Source organism: Budorcas taxicolor, chromosome 1 (assembly GCF_023091745.1).
Source record: "Budorcas taxicolor isolate Tak-1 chromosome 1, Takin1.1, whole genome shotgun sequence".
Classification (NCBI taxonomy): Eukaryota; Metazoa; Chordata; class Mammalia; order Artiodactyla; family Bovidae; genus Budorcas; species Budorcas taxicolor.
In genome coordinates, this window is record NC_068910.1 from 174,733,855 (window position 1) to 174,761,337 (window position 27,483).

Genomic DNA, 27,483 nt, shown 5'->3' on the forward strand with positions numbered 1-27,483 from the left:
TCCTTCTGAATAAAGGACTTTTAACATTACTTAGAGTGTGGGTGTACTGGTGATACATTTTTTTCAGCTTTTTCGTTCTGAAAGATCTTTCTTTTACCCTCATGTTTTGAAAAATGTTTTCACTTTGTATAGAATTTCTAAGTTAGCAGCTCCCACTGCCATCCCCTCACCCCTGCCCAACCCTTCTTTCAGTACTTTCAGCCCCACTATCTTCTTGCTTACATTGTTTATGATTTTTAAAAAATCTGCTCTCATCCTTATCTTTGTTCCTCTATATATGTCTTTTATTCTCTAGTTGCTTTTAAGATTTTTTAATTGACATTTTTGAGCAACTGGATTATAATGTCTCTTGGTGTACTTGAGCTTTATTGAGCTCCTTGAATCTTCTTATTAAACTTTAAGTTTTTAGCGATTATTGCTTCAAGTATTCCTTCTGTCCTCTCTTTCTTGTCCTATGGGGTGTCCAATTGTACATATATTAGGCCACTTGAGATCTCTAGTCTTTCCCATTCTGTCCTTTTCTTCTATTTCTTTGCATTGATCGCTGAAGAAGGCTTTCTTATCTCTTCTTGCTTTTCTTTGGAATTCTGCATTCAGATGCTTATATCTTTCCTTTTCTCCTTGGCTTTTCACTTCTCTTCTTTTCACAGCTATTTGTAAGGCTTCCCCAGACAGCCATTTTGCTTTTTTGCATTTCTTTTCCATGGGGATGGTCTTGATCCCTGTCTCCGGTCCAATGTCACGAACCTCACTCCATAGTTCATCAGGCACTCTATTTATCAGATCTAGGCCCTTAAATCTATTTCTCACTTCCACTGTATAATCATAAGGGATTTGATTTAGGAGATAACAAGGGAACATTTCATGCAAAGATGGGCTCAATAAAGGACAAAAATGGTATGGACCTAACAGAAGCAGACGATATTAAGAAGAGATGGGAAGAATACACAGAAGAACTGTACAAAATATCACGACCTGGATAATCCCAATGGTGTGATCACTCATCTAGAGCCAGATATCCTGGAATGTGAAGTCAAGTGGGCCTTAGAAAGCATCACTACGAACAAAGCTAGTGGAGGTGATGGAATTCCAGTTGAGCTATTTCAAATCCTGCAAGACGATGCTGTGAAAGTGCTGCACTCAATATGCCGACAAATTTGGAAAACTCAGCAATGGCCACAGGACTGGAAAAGGTCAGTTTTCATTCCAATCCCAAAGAAAGGCAATGCCAAAGAATGCTCAAACTACTGCACAATTGCACTCATCTCACACCTAGTAAAGTAATGCTCAAAATTCTCCAAACCACGCTTCAGCAATACGTGAACCGTGAACTTCCTGATGTTCAAGCTGGTTTTAGAAAAGGCAGAGGAACCAGAGATCAAATTGCCAACATCCGCTGGATCATCGAAAAAGCAAGAGAGTTCCAGAAAAACATCTATTTCTGCTTTATTGACTATGCCAAAGCCTTTGACTGTGTGGATCACAATCAACTGTGGAAAATTCTGAAAGAGATGGGAATACCAGACCACCTGACCTGCCTCTTGAGAAATCTGTATGCAGGCCAGGAAGCAACAGTTAGAACTGGACATGGAACAACAGACTGGTTCCAAATCGGGAAAGGAGTACGTCAAGGCTGTATATTGTCACCCTGCTTATTTAACTTCTATGCAGAGTACATCCTGAGAAACACTGGGCTCGAAGAAGCACAAGCTGGAGTCAAGATTGCCGGGAGAAATATCAATAACCTCAGATATGCAGATGACACCACCCTTATGGCAGAAAATGAAGAGGAACTAAAAAGCCTCTTGATGAAAGTGAAAGAGGAGAGTGAAAAAAGTTGGCTTAAAGCTCAACATTCAGAAAATGAAGATCATGGCATCCGGTCCCATCACTTCATGGGAAATAGATGGGGAAACAGTGGAAACAGTGTCAGACTTTATGTTTTAGGGCTCCAAAATCACTGCAGATGGTGACTGCAGCCATGAAATTAAAAGACGCTTACTCCTTGGAGGAAAAGTTATGACCAACCTAGATAGTATATTCAAAAGCAGAGACATTACTTTGCCGACTAAGGTCTGTCTAGTCAAGGCTATGGGTTTTCCAGTAGTCATGTATGGACGTGAGAATTGGACTGTGAAGAAGGCTGAGTGCCAAAGAATTGATGCTTTTGAACTGTGGCATTGGAGAAGACTCTTGAGAGTCCCTTGGACTGCAAGGAGATCCAACTAGTCCATTCTGAAGGAGATCAACCCTGGGATTTCTTTGGAAGGAATGATGCTAAAGCTGAAACTCCAATAGTTTTGCCACCTCATGCGAAGAGTTGACTCATTGGAAAAGACTCTGATGCTGGGAGGGATTGGGGTCAGGAGGAGAAGGGGACGACAGAGGATGAGATGGCTGAATGGCATCACTGACTCAATGGTCGTGAGTCTGAGTGAACTCTGGGAGTTGGTGATGGACAGGAGGCCTGGTGTGCTGCGATTCATGGGGTCGCAAAGAGTCGGACACGACTGAGCGACTTAACTGAACTGAACTGAACTGAACTGAGGCCACTTGAATTTATTTCACAGCTCAGTGATGCTCTTTGTTTGTTTGTTCTGAGTCTCTTAAAAGAGATAAATCTCATTGTATAGCTTCTATTGCTGTGTCTTCAGATTCATTAAACTTTTCTTCTGGAATGTTTAATTTTCCATTAATCCCATCCAGTGTATTTTTCATGTCAGATATTATAATTTTCATCTCTATAAATTCAGGTTAGATCTTTTTTATATCTTCTACATCCCTTTTTAACATGGTCAATTTTTCCTCTAGTTTTTGGACATAAAGAATACAGTTGTTATACCTGTTTTAATGTCCTTGTCTGACAATTCTAACATCTGTGCCTTTCTGAGTCAATTTTTATTTGTTGATTTTTCTTCTCACTATGAGTTCTATTTTCCTATTCCCATGCATGGCAATTTTTTCATTGGCTGCATTGTGAATTTTACTTTGTTAAATGCTGGATATTTTTGTATTCTTATAAATAATCTTGAATTCTTTTCTGGGAGCAGTTAAGTTTCTTGGAATCAGCCTGATATTTTTTAAGGTCTTCCTTTTAAAATCTGTTAGGCAGGACCAGCTCACCATTTAGTCTAGGGCTAATTATTCCCTACAATTCATGCAAGACCCTTCTGAGAACTTTACGCAGTCCCCTGTGAATTGTTGGCTTTCCAGTCTGGCTGGTGAGAACAGACATTATTATTGACATCATGTAAGTATTTGGTACTCTTATCTCTAATCCTTTCAGATTCATCTCCCTAGCTCTAGGTAGTTTCCCCATATATATGCACGGGTCACATATACATAATGGGGATTCTTTGCAGATATCCAGCATTCTTTCTCTGGGCAGCTCTCTTCTGAGAACACTCAACTGTGAATTCTAGCCACATAGATCTCCCTGGACTCTTAGGAAAGACTCCTCAACTCAGAATCTGCCAAACTCCACCTGGATTCCCACTCTCTCTACCATAGCCTTAAATCTATTTCAGGGTCCTAAGTTAGAGTAATGATAGGGGTTACCTCGTCTGTCTCTTATCTCTAGGAATCACTGTCCTTCACTGCCTGATGTCCAGAGTCTTGAAACCATTGTTTTCTATCTTTTCTCCAGTGTTTTAGTTGTTTCATAAAGGAGAGTAAATCTGGTTCCTATTAGTCCACCTAAGTCAAATACAGACATGTGGGACTTTGTGTTTAGCTCTCAGTTTTGAAGGTGGAGGGGTTGTATCAGTTCTCAATTCCTGGCTATATAAACTTGGCAAATTATCTAACTTCTCCGAGTCTTATTTTTTCTATGCGCAAATGGGAATAATAATGTTAGAGTGATTAAGATTACATTGATGAAAAGCATTCAGCACAAGGCTTGACATATAGTAAACATGTTAATAATGGAGACTATATTTGATGCTGGGAGGGATTGGGGGCAGGAGGAGAAGGGGATGACAGAGGATGATATGGGTGGATGGCATCACCTACTCGATGGATGTGAATTTGAGTGAACTCCAGGAGTTGGTGATGGACAGGGAGGCCTGGTGTGCTGTAATTCATGGGGTCGCAAAGAGTCGGACACAACTGAGCGACTGAACTGAACTGAACTGAACTGAAGGGTTTAAATCAGATGATCTTTGCAGGCTATTCTGATCTAAAATTTTATGATTTTATTAATTCAATTTTGGAAATTATCAATATATGGCACAATTAAAAAAAATTAAAGTATACCCTCAATATTCATTTTAGCCATACATTTATTATACATAAAGGAAAATTTATATTTTTTAAAATGACAACTTTATTCCTGTAAAATTTTATTTTATAACTTGTTTCTCATAAATTTGATTAAAAGGACACTGAAATACATTAGGACTTACTAGGTCATATGTCTCTTCTATTTTAAAGAAGAATTTGAGATTTTCTTTGCCTTCCCCTTTAATGCTGGAATTGATTATTTTTTGAAGTAAACTTGTTCTCCCATTCATTTAGTGAGGAAGTAAGGTTTTCTTTGTTTTAATTATTGGTTTCTACAAGCTCTATGTATTATTTAAAATGAGGTCAATAGTATAATTGAAAATGTCCCATAATGTGATGTTTTAGTAATAATCCAAAAAAATATTTGATTGGAGTTTGTTTAGGGCACTACAAAGTGATAGGCAGTAAGTGACTATCACTTATTGTAAGCAGTCTGGCTGTAGGACATTTTTTAATTACAACATTTTAACTGAAAAGTACCAACACTGCATTTGGAGCCAATGTAAAATGTTCAGCCTGCAAATTAATTTGCTTTCTTCACATCAAAGCAATACTCAAAATAAACAAAAATCCATGACAATTAGTAAATACTCAGTCATTTTAAAATGTGCCATCCTTGTTGCATAGCAACTATTGATTCTATTATGTGCTTTTTACATACTCTAAAATAATTAAGCACAGGCATAAATTGCTATCTACTTGTTTTTGAATGTTAAAAGCATTTAAGTTATGAAGTTTATTCTAATATGTGTATTATATATTTGTAAAGGGAACATTTCATTCCTACGCAAAGGCACAGTGACCCAAGAAAGAGATGACAATGTCATATTAGTGATTCTTCTTTCTCATGAGAGGACTTTCAGGGAACTTTTTATTCATAGTCTCGGTAACTAACTCAGCCAAGGATAATTATCATTCATTGGCTTTACTGGTCTGGATGTTGATTTACTGCTAAACTAAATGATAAAATTTATTAACAAAAAGTCATGTCCTCTCAAAAAATGAAATATCCATTTATATTATAGAAAATTATATGAGCCAAATACATCTATGATATAATTAATTTATTAGAAAGATATCCATGATCTTAATAAGAACTTAGAGAATCTTATATAGATTTATTTTCATCAATAAATTAACAGCATAAAGCAAGAGCATACACTTATATGGTCAGACGCTAACACTAACTTGGTCTACATGCTGTGTTAGCACTTTAGGCACAGGGCACACTGAGCAGCAGTACTAGACTGGATCATAAGTGCTGAGATTTCTTCTCCAGTGGATTAATATCTGAAGGATGTTGGTGATGTGTGATCATGGAGACGAGGAACTTCTACATAAGCAAAGGCAGGAAAGTTCACTCTCTCAGTCGAAGAGGAACTAAGGAGTTTGAGGGAAAGATCTGTGAATCTCTACAAACATTACTTCCATCAGTGAAATTTCTTTCTTTTTTAATGTCTATCTATTTATTTACTTAGCTGTGTGGGGTGTTAGTTGTGGCATGTGGGATCTTTTAGTTGTGGCATGCAAACTCTTAGTTGTAGCATGTGGGATCTAGTTCCCTAACCAGGGATCAAATCTGGGCCCCTGAATTCGGAGTGTGAAATCTTAGTCATTGTACTACCAAGGAAGTCTCTATCAGTGAAATTTCTGACTCACAAGATGGGACCAAAAAGAAAAGGATGAAATGTTTATAATATCTCTTTATACATATAGCCAGGGCTTTCCAGGTAGCTCAATGGTAAAGAATCCGCCTGCCACTGCAGGAGACGCAGGTTCGATCCCTGGTTTGGGAAGATCCCCTGGAGGAGGAAATGACAACCCACTCCAGTATTATTGCCTGGAGAATCCCATGGACAGAGGAGGCTGGTGGGTTACAGTCCATGGGATCACAAAGAGTCAGACATGACTGAGTGACTGAGCATGCACGCATACATATAGTCAAACTACCCTTCAAAGTGTAATTTCCAGTCCCTTAAAGAGTATGAATGAAAAACTGTCTAATGACCTTCATCACAAGACAAAAGAGAAGCTGTAAAAAATAATCTCCCACTGCTTTAATTTGGATTTTTATTAAAGGTAGGTGGATCATCTTTTCACACTTATAAACATGGATTGGTAAGGATATGGGAAGTGAATAAGAATAGATTAGTCAACTGAGTACACTGAGGCTAAAAATAATATTTAAAGAATTAAAGGGGTGTGGTCTTTAGAGAAGGAGGAGAAGAAAAAGCCTATGCCACAAAATAAAAAAGAATGAGATACATAGTCCATATTCTCAAATTTTCATCGTTGCCCATATGGAAATGCTGTTATAGTGATCATCTTTGTTATAGACCAAATGGGCTACAACACATTCCCAAACAACAAGGGAAGGGAGATTGATTTATAGAGGGCCAGACTGGATGTGACCAACTGTGTGATGGCTGGAAAGGAAAGTGACAAGTTTAGAACTGACCTGAGCCAGCAACAACACCTAGAGGATTTCATTTGTAGATGGCAGATTTGGGGATTCCAGGTGGAGATGTTAGTTTGAAAGTGGCCACTGCTTGCTGCTTAGGGTTACAAATTATAAGGTCTAGTCACCAAGAAGAATCTAGTGATAACCAAACAGTCTGTCAGGACTTCAGTCAAGTTATCTGAATTTCAGTAGCCAGCTCTAGTTCTGATGCACATGTGAGACATAATCAGAAAACCAAGACGGAAGGCTAGAGCTAGGATTAGGTACTGGTAAAGGAAGAGACCCAGCTGGTTGCAAAGGTTTCAGCACAGTATGCATGATAAAGCCAAGGAATCAGTCAAAAAATACTGGTAGTTTATAACAGGGAAATGATGTCTAGCCTTAATGACTAGAGCTGTGCAAGGCCTGAGAAAGCAAAGGCTAATAATTTTAAAAGTATAATTTGCATTCTTTAAAGTTATGAAAGAAGTATATACTCACTGCTGAAAATTTGAAAATATAGAAAACTCTGAAGACAAAAATCAATGAAAAAGTTTTTCATACTCTAAAAGCATTTTCTTTGTAAATAGTGAGCTAAATACTTATTTTACTGCCAAAAGTTCATAACTGAATATTTTAAAGTCATTTTTCATTCTCTTTTATTATCTTCTTAAAGGCAGAGAAACTGTAAGAATGAATTAATGTTCCCCTGTTTTTAAGGATAGGGTCAAATGCAGATTCTGTCATTTTATGGGGAAAAACAGTAAATATTTAAAAGCAAAAATTATGCTTTTACATGAGAATGAAAAGCTATCTTAAACTTATAAGGTTTCAAATTCTATTTTTACCTTTTAATTTCCTATTTGTCTAATATTTTGGAAAAAACACATATCATAAGCATGTTTGGTCTAGGAAGTTCCGGAAGGAATCAAAGGTGTGCATAGAAGCAAAGAAACCTACTTGAAGTAGTCTGGCAAATGGACAGAATTTTTAAAAAGCAAATAAGACACATACTGCTGAAAGTCACATTTTCATTACCTTCTCCCTCCAGTTATCATCATTCAGCAGCTTCTGTCTAAGGGTTTCCTGCAGCTGCTCGACGCTTTTCTGATGTGAAATCAGCATCAACTCCCTGAAAACCATAAACACAACAAATGAGTCAAGACACACCCATAACACTCTTCCTAAATTACAATTCCTGGCTCTAGAGATTATTTCACAACTCAATCTGTATATTCTTCCCCTTAGGAAAAAACATATGATATTACATACCATTTTAACTGTTAACAGCAATTTTAAAACACTGGCAACAAGGTCAGGCTTAATTTTTGCTTAATAAGCATTATTATTATTTTTATATGAAACAGTAACAACATATGTAGAGTTAGAAATATAATAAAATACTAAACATTGTGGTTCCAAAGTTTCTGATTAAATTCTGACACTAGACAATAGATAATATTTTGTTACTTTAAAAAAGGAAAATATGCTGGGGTATGCCACAAAATCACCACATTTGTGGTTTCTGCTAGATTTATTTTCCTTTAATTTATCTCACATGCTAATAGGAACAAACCAAATTAAGTAAAGGGTAATGTCTGAGATGTAGCATAGTACAAAACATAATAGAAAATAGGAGAGAAAACACAAAGAACATTTTAATCTTTTAATCCAGGTAATTGGCTCTTAAAGCTAAGTTTGTGACCCTCTGAGTGGAAGCAAGTGTGAGAGATTTATGAGAACATTCACAGAGGCGCTGAAATTAAGCCTTTAAATATTATACTTCAATTCAGTCGCTCAGTCGTGTCTGACTCTTTGTGACCCCCATGGGCTGCAGCACACCAGGCTTCCCTGTCCATCACCAGGTCCCGGAGCTTGCCCAAATTCATGTCTATCACGTTGGTGATGCCATCTAACCATCTCATCCTCTGTCGTCCCCTTCTCCTCCTGCCTTCAATCTTTCCCAGCATCAGGGTCCTTTCTAATGACTCAGTACTTCACATCAGGTGGCTAAAGTGTTGGAGTTTCAGCTTCAAAATCAGTCCTTCTAACTGTTGCTTCTTGACCTGCATACAGATTTCTCAGGGGGCAGGTCAGGTGTTCTGGTATTCCCATCTCTTTAAGAATTTCCCACAGTTTGTTGTGATCCATGTATCCAAAGTCTTTGGCATAGTCAATAAACCAAAAGTGGATGTTTTTGTGGAACTCTCTTGTTTTTTTGATGATCCAGCCACCCTGTGGCTCAGTTAGTAAAGAATCTGCCTGCAATGCAGGAGACCTGGGTTCAATTCCTGGGTTGGGAAGATCCCCTGGAGAAAGAAAAGGCTACTCACTCCCAGTATTTAATATTATACCAGAAATTGTGGCAAAAGCATGCCTTTTGGTCAGGGAGTCCCACACCCCCTTCTATAATCACCATCAGTTCAGTTCAGTTCAGTTGCTCAGTCATGTCCGACTCTTTGCAACCCCATGAATCGCAGCACGCCAGGCCTCCCTGTCCATCACCAACTCCTGGAGTTCACTCAGACTCATGTCCATCGAGTTAGTGATGCCATCCAGCCATCTCATCCTAGGTCGTCCCCTTCTTCTCCTGACCCCAATCCCTCCCAGCATCAAAGTCTTTTCCAATGAGTCAACTCTTCGCATGAGGTGGCCAAAGTACTGGAGTTTCAGCTTTAGCATCATTCCTTCCAAAGAAATCCCAGGGTTGATCTCCTCCAGAATGGACTGGTTGGATCTCCTTGCAGTCCAAGGGACTCTCAAGAGTTTTCTCCAACACCACAGTTCTAAAGCATCAATTGTTCAGCACTCAGCCTTCTTCACAGTCCAACTCTCACATCCATACATGACTACTGGAAAAACCATAGCCTTGACTAGACGGACCTTAGTCAGCAAAGTAATGTCTCTGCTTTTGAATATACTATCTAGGTTGGTCATAACTTTTCCTCCAAGGAGTAAGCGTCTTTTAATTTCATGGCTGCAATCACCATCTGCAGTGGTTTTGGGGCCCCAAAAAATAAAGTCTGACACTGTTTCCACTGTTTCCCCATCTATTTCCCATGAAGTGATGGGACCAGATGCCATGATCTTAGTTTTCTGAATGTTGAACTTTAAGCCAACTTTTTCACTCTCCTCTTTCACTTTCATCAAGAGGCTTTTTAGTTCCTCTTCACTCTCTGCCATAAGGGTGGTGTCATCTGCATATCTGAGGTTATTGATATTTTTCCCGGCAATCTTGATTCCAGCTTGTGTTTCTTCCAGTCCAGCGTTTCTCATGATGTACTCTGCATAGAAGTTAAATAAGCAGGGTGACAATATACAGCCTTGATGTACTCCTTTTCCTATTTGGAACCAGTCTGTTGTTCCATGTCCAGTTCTAACTGTTGCTTCCTGGCCTGCATACAGATTTCTCAAGAGGCAGGTCAGGTGGTCTGGTATTCCCATCTCTTTCAGAATTTTTCACAGTTTATTGTGATCCACACATAACCCTTCTTATTTTCTGTGTAAGGGATTCTTCTCCATTGCTTATTCCTCTTTCTAATCCCTTTGTTTTTCATCATCATCCTCTTTCTCAGATTTGTGACTTTCATTTATAACTTCCTGTTAAACATCTCCACTCTGATGAGCCATCAACACTAAAGATTCCATATGTCAAGAAAGAAATTCATCATCATCTCCCACAATGTTGCCTTTCTTTTGGACTTTGAAAGCTTCAACAATCAAAATCTTTAGCATGAAATCCCTGAGTCATCGCTGACTCTTCCTTCTTGTTCTGCCGCATCCATTCAGTGTGTATGTGTGTGTGTGTTAGCTGCTCAGTCACATCCGACTCTTTGCAACCCCATGGACTATAGCCCACCAGGCTACCCTGCCCATGGGATTCTCCAGGCAAGAATACTGGAGTGGTTAGCCATTCCCTTCTCCAGGGATCCACCTGACCCAGGGATTGAGCCCCAGTCTCCTGCACTGCAGGCAGACTCTTTATCATCTGAGTCACCAGGGAAGCCCTTCCATTCAGTAACAAGTTCTATGTATTCTGCTCCTTGGCATACCTCAAACTATTTCCTCCCTTCCTTTATGACTACCAACAGTTAAGGTTATTGACTTCATTTCCCACCTAGAGTATTGTGATAGATTGTCAACCTATTGCTTGATCTCTATTCTTGCCTCACTCTTAGAATATTATTAAACATTTTTTAATAAAAATAGTGCCTACATTTCTAGGCTAGAAAATTTTGAGGTCACAAAGACAGCTGGACTTGGTAACCAGGATTACATTATTCAAGTGATGATGATTGAAAAGGATAAAACTCCTTAGACTTCTTTTTAGAAATGTGTCAGACTAGGTACCTTGACAACTTTTCTATTGAAAATAAGTGTTTTTTCACTTATTAAAAAAAAGTCTTAAAATTCATTAGTGACCAGGACAAAAAGTTAGGAAGATGAAGGACACACAAATCAAGAAAAAGAACAGGAAAATGTTATCAGTGGAAAACTAGTGAAATTTGAATAAAGTCTGTAGGTTAGTTAATTGTATTATACCCATATTAATTTCTTAGTTTTTACAGATGTGCCATGGTTATAAAAAATGGGACCAAGGAAACAAATCCTTTTAGTGTCTTTGTTAACTTTTCTGTAAATACAAAATTACTCCAAACTTCATTAAAAAAAAAAATGAAGTGAAAGGAATAACTCCAACAATAAGTTGAGAATTAAAGCTAACTCTCACCTTGAAGGAACTTTCCAAATATGATGTACTTGAGCATTAAATTTCACAGCCATGAAGGGCACTGGAGTCAGGAGAGAAAGGAAGAGCTTGAGAGGAAACTTATCTGCATAAAATTGTATCTCAAAGAGCAACACATGCAGTATGTCATTTCTGTCATACTGTATGTCAGAATATGAAATTCACACCCAGTATGTACAAAATACAAAAAACATCTCCTGTCAAGGAACAAAACCCAAATTTCTAGCTTGAATTTTGGTGCTAAGTGGAGGGGAAAATACAAATCTCTCACAAGAATTTGTAAACACAAGCCAATACTAATGCAGGTTTTTATCCTGAACTCACACTACCTGAGAGTCCCCAAAAGCCTCAAATTGAGGAGATATCATAAAATTGTCCTAGGATAACCTTGTCTCTAGATGCCTGGTAGGAAAAACACTAACATTTTTGGGAGAAACCAATTTAAATCTGAAACTCAAAGAATTCCTACAGATTTCAAGACCCATGAGATCATAATTTTAAAACTCACAAATTTAGTTTTTAAAAAGCCAGTAAGAGGAAGAATGAGCAGATACAAATGACAGCATAATCAAAGTCACAAATTCTAAAGTATTTTCAGATATAGAATATAAAATAAGAATATTTAGTATGTTAGAAGAAATGAAAGATTAACTTAAATGACTAATGAAATCTGAAAAGAACCAATTGAATTTATAGAAATAAAACATAATAATTGAGATGAAAACACAGTAGATGATCCTACGGCAGATTACTCACAGTTAAAAAATGAAGTAATAAGCTGAAAGGGAGATTCAAAAAATTATACAGGGTGCAGTACAGGAAGCACTTCATGTGAAATGCTGGGCTAGATGAAGCACAAGCTGGAATCAAGATTGCTGGGAGAAATATCAATAACCTGAGATATGCAGATGACACCACCCTTGTGGCAGAAAGTGAAGAGGAACTGAATGATGTCTTGATGAAAGTGAAAAGAGGATAGTGAAAAAGCTGACTTAAAACTCAACATTCAGAAAACTAAGATTATGGCATCTGGTCCCATCACTTCATGGCAAATAGATGTGGAAACAATGGAAACAGTGAGAGACTTTATTTTTGGGTGCTCCAAAATCACTGCAGATGGTGAGTGCAGCCATGAAATTAAAAGTACACTTTCTCCTTGGAAGAAAGATTATGACCAACCTAAACAGCATATTAAAAAGCAGAGACATTACTTTGCCAACATAGGTCTGTCTAGTCAAAGCTATCATTTATCCAGTAGTCATGTATGGATGTGAGAGTTGGACTGTGAAGAAGGCTGAGCTCCGAAGAATTGATGCTTTTGAACTGAGGTGTTTGAGAAGACTCTTGAGAGTCCCTTGGACTGCAAGGAGATCCAACCAGTCCATCCTAAAGGAAATCAGTCCTGAATATTGATTGGAAGGACTGATGCTGAAGCTGAAACTCCAATACTCTGGCCACTTGATGTGAAGAACTGACTCATTGGAAAAGACCCTGATGCTGGGAAAGATTGAAGGCAGGAGGAGAAGGGGATGACAGAGGATGAGATGGTTGGATGACATCACCAACTCGATGGACATAAGTTTGAGCAAGCTCCAGGAGCTGGTGATGGACAGGGAAGCCTGGCATGCTGCAGTCCACAGGGTCACAAAGAGTCAGACATGACTGAGTGACTGAACTGAACTGAGTACAGGAAGTAAAAAATATGTAAAATAAAAAAGAGCTTGACATATGGAGGACAGAGTGAAAAGATCTAGTATTTATCTATTTTTCATTTCAGAAGCAAAAGAAAGAGAAAGGGAGAGGAAGGATGTTACAACAAATCTAGGGAGCCCAAAGGATTCCAAGCAAGATAAATAAAAACAAATCTCATATCTGGGACCTGATAGTGAAAATTAAGAATACTGAAGTTAAAGAGACCTCAAAAGAAGATGGAGAGGAAACAAAACATTATCTTCAAAGGAACTCAAACATATTGAAAGCTTCAGTTCAGTTCAGTTCAGTTCAGTTCAGTTCAGTTCAGTCGCTCAGTCATGTCCGACTCTTTGCGACCCCATGAATCGCAGCATGCCAGGCCTCGCTGTCCATCACCAACTCCCAAAGTTCACTCAGACCCACGTCCATCGAGTCAGTGATGCCATCCAGCCATCTCATCCTCTGTCGTCCCCTTCTCCTCCTGCCCCCAATCCCTCCCAGCATCAGAGTCTTTTCCAATGAGTCAACTCTTCACATGAGGTGGCCAAAGTACTGGAATTTCAGCTTTAGCATCATTCCTTCCAAAGAAATCCCAGGGTTGATCTCCTCCAGAATGGACTGGTTGGATCTCCTTGCAGTCCAAGGGACTCTCAAGAGTCTTCTCCAACACCACAGTTCAAAAGCATCAATTCTTTGGCGCTCAGCCTCCTTCACAGTCCAACTCTCACATCCATACATTGAAAGCTTACTCTCCAGTAAAAACAAGGAAGGCCAAAGACAACAACATTAAAAACCCCATGAGAAAATTACCATCAACCTGAAGTAGGGTACCCAGCAAAACTATCTTTCAGAAAGAGGCTGAAATAAAATATGCTCAGAAAAATAAAATCTTGTGTTTACTGACAGTTAAAGGACTGCTAAAAAATATGCTTTTCAGGAAGGAATATGATCTCAGAAGGAAAGTCAGATGATCAAGAAAAAATGCTGAGCAAAGGAACTGGCAAACATACAGGCAGGGAGGGCTTCTTGGTGTGTCATCAGGATAGTTGCATAGGGCCTATACGCTGAAGGAGACTGCACTTCAGGTTTCATGCTCTGTGGTCACCACTGAGGAGTTAACTTTATCTTTGTATCTGTGCTTTGTAAGTGAGGTCTGATAGGACAGTCAGGCATGTACTAGGGGCTTGGAACCTTGGCTCACACATAGTCCCACCTCCTGCCATCCTCTGCTTCTAGTGAGAATGCAGGCCTGGGCACAGGCAGGGGAGGGTTGGGTCTGCTAACTGTGTCCCATTTGCTGAGTCTGCGGCAGGTCACTGGTGCCTGTGAGAGCCTGCATCCATGCTGGATTTCTCTGTGCCCAAGGGAGCACAAGATTCAATAGCAAATAAACAAAAAAAGACCATGACCAGTTGAGAGAGAGATGTTATGGAAAGGAGAAACTTCTTTGTCTTTCTTTGAAGAGGCTCCACATTTTCATATTGTGCTGGACCTTGAAAATTATGTAGAGACTCTATATGTAGGTCCTTCTAAATAAATATCACCTGTATAAAAAATTAGTTTTGACTGCATATAATTAGTGGGGCTATCAAAAGATCAGAACTAGAACACTAAACAAAAATGTAGAATGTATGTCAGGATGGCAACGATCAGAGCTCAAGTGTTATTCAAGAGAAGTTTGAGATATTCAAGAGAAGTTTGCATTATTCAGGATATATTAATTTTGGACTTCATTAAGTTTGCATGGCAAAAATCTCAAAAATAACCACTAAAAGAATAAAATATGCCACTAGAAGAAGATGCACTAAGAATATAAAAGAAACTCTAACAATATTGCCCCTGTCCAAGGCCCCAAAGGAGAAAGAGTACAGAAAAGGAGGGAGAAATAGAAAGCTTAGAGTAACAATCATAATAACGGCAAATAAACTAAACACATGAGTTAAAAGACAGAAACAGGCTTGATAAATACAAACTCTAGCAATAGACTCTTTGTAAAAGACATTCCTAAAACATAAGGACGTGAAAAGATTTCTAACGGGAACATATTAAAGAAAAAGAAGTATGCAACTATATTAATATCAGGCAAAACAGACTTTAAGACAAAAGTTCATTACTCTGGGCTGATAATACTAACAGGATAATTCACTATGAATATTCTAAACTTATAGCACCTATTAAAATACCCTCAAAATATATAAAGCAAAACTTTTTGGAACTTAAAGGAAACACTGTCAAACCCACACCATAGTGGTAGAATTAAACACAGCTTCCTTAGTTATAGTAAGGCAATCTGGGACCACTGTATAAGGCATGAAAGTGTACACTGCATAACTCTAGGCTGTTATGTGAATGGTTCTGTAATATGTATTGTAGCAACCTATGGTCAGCCAGACAATTAATTCAGTAAAAATTATAGAGGACTTAATGCAAATAAGATTAATTTCAGGGATACTGATTTAAGATACCCAATTAGTGGGAAAATATACAAATATTTTTCAGTTTACATGGAATTGACCACATACTAGGCCAGAACATAAATTTAAACAAATTTTAAAGACTATAAACCTATATATTCCAAAATGGTAGCCACTAGTCATATGTCGGTGAAGGCAATGGCACCCCACTCCAGTACTCTTGCCTGGAAAATCCCATCGATGGAGGAGCCTGGTGGGCTGCCGTCTATGGGGTCGCACAGAGTCAGACATGACTGAAGCGACATAGCAGCAGCAGCAGCAGTCACATGGAGCTTCCAAGCAATTAAAGTATAACTTGTCCAAATTAGAATGTGCTATAAATGTAAAATACACAGCAGATTTGAAAACTCAAAAAAATCTAAAATGTCTGATAATTTTAATAGATGATTAGATATTTAAATAATAGTTTGGATATACTGGGTTAACTAAAATATATTAAGATAAATTTTACCTGTTTATCTTTACTCTTTTAATGTGGCAATTAAACTTGTAAAAATTACATATGTGGCTCACATTATACCTCTACTGAACAGCACTGTGATAATCTATATTCTCTGAATACAAAGAAATATCAGTAAGAAAAGATAAATATCTCCATGTATTTGGAAATTTAAAAAAAATGTGTTTCTGATTAACTCGGGTCAAATGAAAAATCATAATTGACATTTAAAATACTCAGAATTGAATAATAATGAAATTTCTACACATCAAAAGTTATGAAATATAGCTAAAGCAGAAAAGATAAGCAAATTGTGGTATACTTTAGAACATAATGCAGATGAAGAAATGAATGATTTTCAGCTACATGTAACATCATGGACAAAAATCCCAGGGATATAATCTTGAGCATAAAGAGTAAATCACTGAGTAATGCATATAGTATAATTTTAGTTCCATGGAGACAAAATATATGCAAAATCTTTTTGTTTGGAATACAAACATACTCAGTTAAATTATGTGCACGCGTGCTCAGTTGTGTCCGACTTTGCAACTCCATGGATTATAGCACACCCGGGCTCTTGTTCATGGAGTTTTCTAGGCAAGAATACTGGACTGGGTTGTAATTTTGTTCTCCAGATGATCTTCCAAGACCCAGGGATTGAACTTGTGTCTCCTGCATCCCCAAACTGGCAGGCTGATTCTTTATTGCTACTGCCATCTGGGAAGCCTCAGTAAAATTATAGAGTGAAGCAAAGGAACAATGGGTGTTTTCTGTAGTATTTTGTGGATGCCTTTAATCAGTGTGAGGAATTACCCTTCTCTTCAAGGATGCCATGTGGTGGAATTAGGGTGAAGTACCAAGGGACTTCAATGCTAATGGTAAACTTCTTTTTCCTAAACTGAGTGTTCATTGTATTGTAGTTCTTCACACTTTCAGTTCAGTATAGTTCAGTCACTCAGTCGTGTCCAACTCTTTGTAACCCCATGAATTGCAGCACGCCAGGCCTCTCTGTCCATCACCAACTCCCAGAGTTCACCCAAACTCATGTCCATCGAGTCAGTGATGCCATCTAACCATCTCATCCTCTGTTGTCCCCTTCTCCTCTTGCCCCCAATCCCTCCCAGCATCAGGGTCTTTTCCAATGAGTCAACTCTTCGCATGAGGTGGCCAAAGTACTGGAGTTTCAGCTTTAGCATCAATCCTTCCAATGAACACCCAGGACTGGTCTCTTTTAGGATGGATTGGTTGGATCTCCTTGCAGTCCAAGGGACTCTCAACAGTCTTCTCCAACACCACAGTTCAAAAGCATCAATTCTTTGGCACTCAGCTTTCTTCACAATCCAACTCTCACATCCATACATGACCACTGGAAAAACCATAGCCTTGACTAGATGGACCTTAGTCGGCAAAGTAATATCTCCGCTTTTGAATATGCTATTTAGGTTATTCATAACTTTCCTTCCATGGAGTAAGTGTCTTTTCATTTCATGGCTGCAATCACCATCCGCAGTGATTTTGGTGCCCAAAAAATTAAAGTCTGACACTTTTTCCCCTGTTTCCCCATCTATTTGCTGTGAAGTGATAGGACCAGATGCCATGATCTTAGTTTTCTGAATGTTGAGCTTTAAGCCAGCTTTTTCACTCTCCTCTTTCACTTTCGTCAGGAGGCTTTTTAGTTCCTTTTCACTCTCTGCCATAAGGGTGGTGTCATCTGCATATCTGAGGTTATTGATATTTCTCTCGGCAATCTCGATTCCAGCTTGTGCTTCCTCCAGCCCAGCGTTTCTCATAATGTACTCTGCATATAAGTTAAATAAGCAGGGTGACAATATACAGCCTTGACGTAGTCCTTTTCCTATTTGGAACCAGTCTGTTGTTCCATGTCCAATTCTAACTGTTGCTTCCTGACCTGCATATAGGTTTCTCAAGAGGCAGGTCAGGTGGTCTGTTATTCCCATCTCTTTCAGAATTTTCCACAGTTTATTGTGATCCACACAGTCAAAGGCTTTGGCATAGTCAATAAAACAGAAATAGATGTTTTTCTGGAACTCTCTTGCTTTTCCGATGATCCAGCATCACACTTTAAACCTATCTAAATTTTTTTATGTATCTACTCAATATTTATAAAAATAACTAGCCTGAGCAATAGTAGTATGGGTGTTTGGAGAAAAGAATATTAAAGTGAAAGACCAAGGAGAAGAAATTGGCAAGTGAGCAGCAGGGTGGACTTTCCTGCCCACAAGGCACACTATGGACAGGACAGTGTCATCAAGCCCTGGAGAGAAAGAGGTGCATGAGGACAGGGTCCCTGTCCAGATGGTGCTCAAAATCCAGCAATATAAAAGGAAGATTTATCTTTTAAAATGTGAGGCAGATCTGGTTCTATGCTTGCTCAGCAGTCTCTAGGCTAGAGAAGAGGAAGTGAAGCAGAAGGAACAAAAGAATTAGAACAGCAAAAGTAGGATTACACTAAAACCTCGTTTGTGGCTTTCTTCCAAATATTTGGCCATTCCTGTCTCCTTTGCAGACTCATCTTTATCTGCCTGTCAATTACATGTTCATGTTCCTCAGCACTTCATTCTGGGGCCTCTTTTTCTCTCTCTCTCCCCCGTTTCTCTAACTGATCTTATCCATGCCTATGGTTAAAATGCAATATAGTTGCTGACAACTCCCAGATTTTATCTCCACTGCACATCTGTTCTGTTAGTATCTGACTCATGTTTCCAACTCTCCACCTGATTGCTCTTTTAATTTCAGAATCATCCAAAACTCAACATGTCTGTAATCTCAGAGGCTTACAATGTCAAAGTTTATTTTTTTGCTCATATGTCATCTGCTGCTCTGCTCCTCATGTTTTGTTCTAGGATGTAGCCCAAGGAGCAACTCCTACCTGGGAATGCTGTTTTTGTGGCAGACAGAAGAGAAAAATTGCCCAAACATAGGATCTGTTAAAGCTTCTGCTCAGAAATCGGTACATGTCACTTCTCTCATATTTCAATGACAAGAACAAATCAAATGGACATGTTTGATGTGAATCAGGTGTGGACAGTATAGTCCTCTCATTAGGAGGTGCACAGTAAACCAACAGGCACCCTGTGGAGTCCATCACAACTCTGAAATCCAACTGGAAGGAACTGTGAGGATTTCTACTCTGAAGGTGAAGAAAAATCCTTGCTTAGACTGTGGTTCTTTCACCTGGGAGTAATTTCTCAGTCCATTTTTCACCACAGCTCCTGGCTTTCCTATCTGAGATGTACTTTTTTTTTTTCATTATACAGTCTTACCACATCAGAAGGGGGCATTAGAGATTTTGCCCCATTGAGAGATAGCTTTTTTCACCTATTTCCTATCCATAGATTTGGAGGAGAAATGGTTTCGAGATAATAATAATAATAATAAAAACAGATTTGTTTTGATATAGTTGAAAACAATCAAATACATTTTAAAAGCATATACTAGAGGGATGAGTTTTAAAGGTATATATAAACATATGTGTGCAAAACCAAAATAATGTGTGTAAAATCAAAATAATGACATTTCTATTATCCCCCAAAGTTTCACCATGCCCTTTTTAAATCCTTCACTCCTGCCTTCTTGCCCTCAGAAATCAAGAGTTAGCTTTCTGTCTATACATTGGTTTGTATTTTCAGAATTCTATAAAAATTCTCCATATATCATACAGTATATTCTTCTTTGTTTGGTATCTTTTACTTGGCATAATTCCTTTTCAATCTGTCCATGTTGTACCATGAAGTAATAGTTCATTATCTTTTTTGCTGAGTAATATTTCATCAACTGAATATACCATAATTTGTTTATCCATTCATCTGTTGATGGACATTTAGGTTGTTTCACAGGTTTTGGCTCTTAGAGACATAGCTATTAATATCTGTGTACAAGTAGTTGTATGGATATTTCCCTTTATTTCTCTTGGGTAAATAGCTAGGCGTGAAATAGCTAGGTAGCAAGGTAAGTAAGTGTATATTAAACTTTTTAAGAAACTTTCATACTGTTTTCCAAAGAGTTGTACTGTTTTACATTCCAGCCAGCAGAATATGAGAGGTCCAGTCTTTCCACATTTTACCAACAATTGGTAATGTTCAGGCTTTTTAATTTTAGCTGTTCTAAAAGTGTGTGGTCATGGGACTTCCCTGTAAGTCCAGGGTTAAGCCCCCATGCTTCCACAGCAGGAGGCATGGGTTCAATCCCTGGTCTGGGAGCTAAGATCCCACATGCCAAGAGGTGTGGGCAAAAAAGAAAAATAAAAAATATTTAAAAACAGAAGTGTGTGGTTGTATCTCATTACGGTTTTAGTCTGCATTTTCCTAATGCCTAATAATACAGAGTATCTTTTTTTATGTGTTTATGGGTCATCTGTATATTTTGGTGAAGTATCTGTTCAAATCTGCTCTTTTTTTATTGGTTGTTTATGGTCACCTGAGTTTCTAAAGTTCTTTACATATTCTGAAAATAAGTCTACATATTCTGAAAATAAGTCCTTTATGGCATATATCAATGTATTATACAAATCTATGATGATGGCTTGTCTATATTCTCTAAACAATGCCTTTTAAAGAACAGAAGTTTTAACTTTGATGAAGTCCAACTTATCAAGTTTTTTTTCTTTATGGATTGTGCTTTTGGTTTGTTTGTTTTTTTGCTTTTGGGTTTGAATCTTAAGAAATCTTTGCCTAATTCAAGGTCACAAAGATATGGCTCATGTTTTCTCCTAGAAGTTATATAATTTTATGTTCTATATTTAGAGCTATGATCTATTTTGAGTTAATATCTCTATATATATTTCACACTATGAATCAAAGTTCATTTTTTTTTTGCATATGGGTATACATTTGTTCCACCAATGGTCACAAAAACTGTATGTTCTCTAATGACTTGCTTTGGCACCCATGTAGAAGATCAGTTAACTATACATTTGTGCCTATTTCTGTATTCTTAATTCTGCTCCATTGATCTATTTGTCTATCTTGAGACTAATTCCACATTGCCTTGATTATTTATAGTTTTATAATAAATCTTGAAGTCAGGTAGTGACTTTAATCTTTTGGCTCAAAGTTTTTTCAATGTTCTTTTTGTTTTTCTAGGTCCTTTGCATTTCTATATGAATTTCAGAATTATCTTGTTAATCTCTACATGAAGTTTGCTGTGAGTCTGAATGTGATTGCTTTGAATCTATAAATCCATAAATGTTAACAACATTGAGACTTCTGTTCTCTCCATTTATTTAGATCCTCTTAATTTATCTCAGCAATGATTTGTAGTTTTTAATATACAGTCTGGCACATTATTTGTCAGATTCATCACTAAGTATTTCATGTGTTTTGAAATTTTTTTATACATACAGCTTTTTAATTTCAATTGTTCTGTGAAAATATATAGAAATTAATTTGGGGTTTGGATGTTGGTTTTTTTCCTTGCAACTTTTTGTCAGACTCATCTATTAGTTCTAGTAACTTCTTTTGTAGGTTCTATAGTTTTCATGTTAGTGGGCATGTCATCTGTGACTACAAAATTTAATTTCTTCCTTTCCAGTCTGATATTACTTTTTCTTGCCTGACTGTACTGACTAGAACTTTCAGCACAATGAACAGAACTGATGACAGTGGATGTTTTTTTCTTGATCTTAATCTTAGGAGGAGAGTATACAGTCTATCATTATTAAGGATGATGTTATCCGTAGGTTTTTGTAGATGCCTTGTATCAATCTGAAGAAGTTCGCCTCTATTCCTACTTTTCTGAGCTTTTTTTAAAAATTTAGGAAAAAACATTGCATTTTGCCAACTGTTTTGCTTCTGTTGACATAATCATAGTTTTTCTTTTGAAAGTTTTGAATAACAATAATTGATTTTTGAATGTTAAACCAATTTTGCATCCTTGAGATAAACCCCACACATTCATGATTTCTTTCACTTTTCATGTTGCTAGATTCAATTTGCTAAATTTTTGTTTAGAATTTTTGCATCTATGCTCATGGCAGATGTTGGTCTGTTAATTTGCTTGTATGTTTTTGTCAGATTTTGGTATCAAGGTAATACTAGCCTCATGAAATAAGTTAACTATTCCTTCTTCCTTAATTTTGTGAAGAGTTTAAATAGAATTAGTACTATTTCTTCCTTAAATGCTTGAAAAAACTTCTGGGCCTAAAGTTTACTTTGTAGGAAAAATTTAAACTATAAATTCAGGTTATCTATTTCATTTTAGTGAGCTTTGGAAGTTTGTATTTCAAAAAAATGTGTCCATTTTTTCAGAGCAGTCAAAGTTAATGGCATAGTTGAGCAAATGGCTTTGTGGTGCCATTTTTCCAACAGCATTTGCTCACTTTGTGTCACATTTTGGTAATTCTTGCCAATATTTCAAATTTTTCATGTTTATTATATTTATGATGATCCATGATCAGTGATTTTTGATGCTACTACCAAGACTCACTGTAGGCTCAGGTGATAGATAGAATTTTTTAGCAATATTTTTGAATTTAAAAAATAATGGCATAAGGTTGTTTAAAATATATTCCTCTATAAATGTATTCGGATCTGAAGAACGTAATGTCACTTCTCTCATTTCTGATATTGGTAAACTTTTGTCTTTTCTCTTTTGTCCTGGTGAGTCTGACATGAGGTTTATTAATGTTATTGACCTCCTTAAAGAAACTGATTTTTAAACTGATATCCTATATTGTTTTTGTTTCCTATGTCACTGACTTCTGCTCTGATCTTTATTATTTACTTTCTTATGTTTATCTTGGGTTCTGTTTGCTCTTCTTTTTCTAACTTCTTAATGTGGAACCTGACTTTTTTCTTTTTTCACATAGACATATATTGCCTATTGCCATAAATTTGCCCCCTGATGTTTTGCTTTAGTGATGTTCCACACATTTTGATGTTTTCATTTCCATTTAGTTAAAAAATCTTCATAATTTCCCTTTTGATATTTTCCTTGACCCATATCTTATTTAGAATTGTTTTATAATTCATAAATATTTGGGGGATTTTCCAGATACTTTTCTGTAATTTATTTCTAAGTCAATTAAATTGATACCAGGGAATGTAATTTGTATGGTTTGAGTCTTTTAAAATTTCTTTGGTTTTGTTTTATAGTTAAATTATATGGTCTCTCTTGGTGAATATTTTATATGCTGTTGGAGAAAAAAGGTGTACTCTGCTTTTGTTGGACAAAATAGGTGAAGTTGATTGACTGTAAAGTTTGTTTTCTATAGCCTGACTAATTGTGCTGTGTATGTTTTATCTATTATTGAGAGCTATTGGCCTTTCAAAAATAACTGAATTTGTCTACTTCTCCTTGTAGTTCTGTAAGTATTTACTTAATGTACTTTGAAGTTCTCATATTAGATGCACAAACATTTAGGACTGTCATGTCCTTCTGATGAATTGGTTCATTTATCATTATGAAATGAATTTATTTATTCCTGGTAATAGTCTCTGTTCTAAAATCTACCTTGCTTAATATTAATAAACACATTCTAGCTTCTCTTGATTAGTGTCAGCATGGTATATCTTTTTCCATTCTTTTATCTTATATAACTTATTATTGATTTATTTGTCTGTGTCAGGTCTTAGTTGCATCATGGGAAATCTTTTGCTGCAGTGCCCAGACTCTCCAGTTGTGGTGCACGGGCTCAGCAGTTGGGGTGCATGGGCTCAGCAGTTGGGGTGCACGGGCTCAGCAGTTGGGGTGCACAGGCTCAGCAGTTGGGGTGCATGGGCTTAGTTGCTCCATGGCATGTGGTGTCTTAGTTCCCTGACCAGGGATTGAACCCACATCCCTCATGTTGCAAGGAGGATTCTTAACCACTGGACCACTAGGGAAGTCCCTATTCTTTTATTTTTTGCTTTTTGTGTCTTTACTTTTAAAATATATTTCCTGTAGGCATTATACGGCTGAATCTTACTTTCTTATACAATTTGAAAATCTCTGTCTTTTAAAGCTTAGACAATTTACATTTAATTGAATTGTGACAGAGTAGGATTTAAATCCATTATCTTGCCTATTTGTCCTATCTGTTGTTTGCTTTGCCTTCTTTGCCTTCTTTGGATAGCATCACTGACTCAATGGACATGAATCTGAGCAAACTCTGGGAGACAGTGAAAGACAAGGAAGCCTGGTGTGCTGCAGTCCATGGGTTGCAAAGAGTTTTAAAGACTGAACAACAACAACATATGGCTTATGATTCACTTGCATCTGCTTTGTTGCCATATTAGTTATAACTCTCTGTTTAGCTTTATCTAATGGTTGCTCTAGAGTTGATAATGGCTATCTTTAACTCGTCACAGTTGTGGTGGGCTAAATAATCGCCTTCAAAGATATTCATATTCTAATCCAGAGTCTGTAAATATGGCATAAGGTACTTTGCAGATGTGATTATATTAAGGATCTTCAGATGAGGAGATTATCCTAGTTTATTTGGGTGTACCCTAAGTATAATTATCAAGGTCTTTATGAGAAAGAGGTAAGAAGGTTAATGTGGAGGGTAAGGGAAGGTGGTGATATGACACTGGAAACACAGATTAGATTCATGAGACCACGATCCAAGGAATGCCAGCAGCTTCTAAAAGCTGGAAGGAAAAAGGAATGGGTTCTCCCCTTGGAGTCTCCAGAAAGAGCCAGCCCTGCTGACATCTTGATTTTAGCCCCTTAACATTCATTTGGACTTCTGACCCCCAGAACTGTATATATTTGTATTGTTTGAAGTTTGTGGTAATTGCTACAGCAGCAATAGAAAACTATGCTGGTTTATTTTCAAGTGTTATTATACAACTTTCAGGTATAAGATTAGAATCTTATAATAGTAAACTTGACAAAATAAGGAACAGCAGTCAATGGAAATAAAGTAATACTTCACTTGGCTTTCAAAATACCAGTACTATAGGATGGATATGACTGGCTATGTGCTTGTTAGAAGTGGAAAGGCAACAGAATCCTGGCAATTTGATTCATTTTCTTTCTTTTTTTCTAATTCAGATTCTTTATTAAAGATTAAAAGACATATTAAATGTTAAAATGTAAATTATACTGAAGCTCTGTTCTGAAGATTAATATTGAGCAAAACAACTTTTTACTTAAGCCAGGTTTCCTATTGGAAAAGAGATTTTATTGATTAGAAAATTCCAGTGAACATTTTCAGTTGGGTGCCTATGAGTACATTAGAAGTTACCTTTACTATAAAATGGATGGTATTGAATATTTGAGGTGCTTGAATTTTAGTCTCTTGGAGACAGTTATAATTTTGATATCAACAAAAGTAGAATCCATTTCACATACATTCCTCCAATGGACCCAGTACAATGGGTTATATGTGTATCTATCTGTTTAGAATAAAAACTGTGAAAGGCTAGTAGATTATAGAAGTTAAAATATAGTAAGCCAAAGTTCAAACAATGTTAATGAAGTGATAATCATTCATGAAATTGACAAAGAGTTGTGATATTTTCTATGACATTTCCACAAAATATAAGATGTTTTGAGAACTGTTAGAAAATTTATGAACTTGTGTGGGATGATAATTTTGCTTCATATTATAGCTACAGAAATTAGGACTTTCATATCTCTTTGATTCCTGCTGAGTCTCTGTTCTTGACTCTTCAGTGCAATTCTCTAATGAGACAAGACAGAAAGAATGATTATACATGATGTTGCAAACACGCTGTCCTTGATTATCATGGGCTGGGCACTGAGTAATGTATACAGAGATGATTATATGTATGAAAAAGATAATCTTGATACTAAAAATAAAAACACACTTAGATAGTACACTCAAGAAAGAGCTTGCACATTATTCAGGAATATAAAATCATCTTAAGACACTGAAAAAGAAAAACCACTCTTTGTCTTGAAAGAAACTATGAAGTTTTGACTTTTACTCTAGTAAGACTTTCTGGGAGAAACCTAGAGGATTTTAAGAAATAAAATATTGTTAGAGGTATATTCATATATTAAAAAGCTGAAAATGTGTAACTATTTTTGAATATCATACAGATATCCAATTTCCTCTTTAGAACCAGTTCTAGAGAGATTGATGCTTTAGAATAAGAAACAACACAGATTCAGATCCTATATTTGGATTTTACTAAGAATCCAATAAAGAAGATCATCCCTAGAAGCCAGGAGTCTGAATTGATACTTGGCAAGTCAGAAGCTGACTCGCTAGCAGACAATGAGAGCTTCCAAGTTTTAAATTCTGTGATCAGTGGTTTGGCTGAGATTAAATTCATTCCCATTCATCCATACATCCAACCAGCAAATATTTATTGAGTACCCACTATGTATCAGGCACTCTTTCAGGCTTTAGGGATATAGTCATTCTTTCTTGCCATTTGCTGACACATTAATGCAATTCCCTAATTTTTAGAAGATCCTGAGTGGTAAATGACTACCTAAAGTGACATGATTCACAAGAGGCAGAGCTGATTCAAGCTTATACCAGCTTAGGGCTCTCTTCCCTGTAATTTTATCAATACATTTCAAAAACAACATTTGGAGTTCACCTAATAGGAAAATTAGGATCTACTCACAATTATTTATTTAAAAAAAAAAACCCTTTAACTTTTAAATTCTTAGACTAAAAAGAAAATGAGAATCTAATTTCATACATATATGCAAAAAGCTAGATTCCCTTAATTGTAGTTAAAAACATAACTGCAAACAAATGTCAAACCATAATGCCAAATGACAGCTTTAAATTCTGTTTCACAAGTTGTTCTTTTAGCAATGTCTTCACATTGTCAATCATAGAGATAATTTTGATTTTGCACAAATCCTGCCTCTGTTAAAAGTAGTGTCTGTGATATCATAAGAAGTTTGGCAAGTCTCTTGTTCTGAAAGCTATTGATAGACAGGAAATCAGAGAAAGAGGTAAGTCTGGGGGAAAATATCAGATAAGATTTGTTATTTTAGAATGATATTACTAGAACACTTCATTTCATAATGCTTTAAACTAACAGAAGTGCATCCAAAATAAACTACTCCATGGACTAATCTTTACAAGTTTAAGAGTAAAGCAGATAATACTGAACTCAACAGATATTTATTGAATATCTAAATCACCAGTGCAGGGTATAAAAATTAATAAGATATGATGCTTTAAGAGATTAACAACCTAAGGAAAGATGAAAGAGAAGAAATACTTTCTGGGCACCTGCAACCTACTAGGCATGATACTAGATGCTTTAATTTTTACAAGAAGGTAGCTGTTATTAAAATGCCCATTTTACAGAAAATGACAATGACCCTTAAAATGGTTAAGCTAGTTGTCCAAACTTGACTGGTCAAGTTGGGATTTAAGTTTATGTTTTCTTAACTTAAAAGTCCATTCTTTTTATATTCAATACTAAGTCACACTACCACGAGGTAACAGAACCCTTGAAACCTTGCTTCC

General features: G+C 36.8%; 1 protein-coding gene across 1 annotated transcript in view; it reads right to left on the bottom strand.

Moving 5' to 3' along the window:
- The window catches only part of LEKR1 (leucine, glutamate and lysine rich 1), a 206,096-nt gene that overhangs the window by 31,764 nt on the left and 146,849 nt on the right, over positions 1-27,483 (bottom strand). Inside the window, exon 8 of the mRNA XM_052645445.1 lies at positions 7,760-7,853. Coding sequence (XP_052501405.1) covers positions 7,760-7,853 — 94 coding nt within the window. The remainder of the gene's footprint in view (positions 1-7,759; positions 7,854-27,483) is intronic.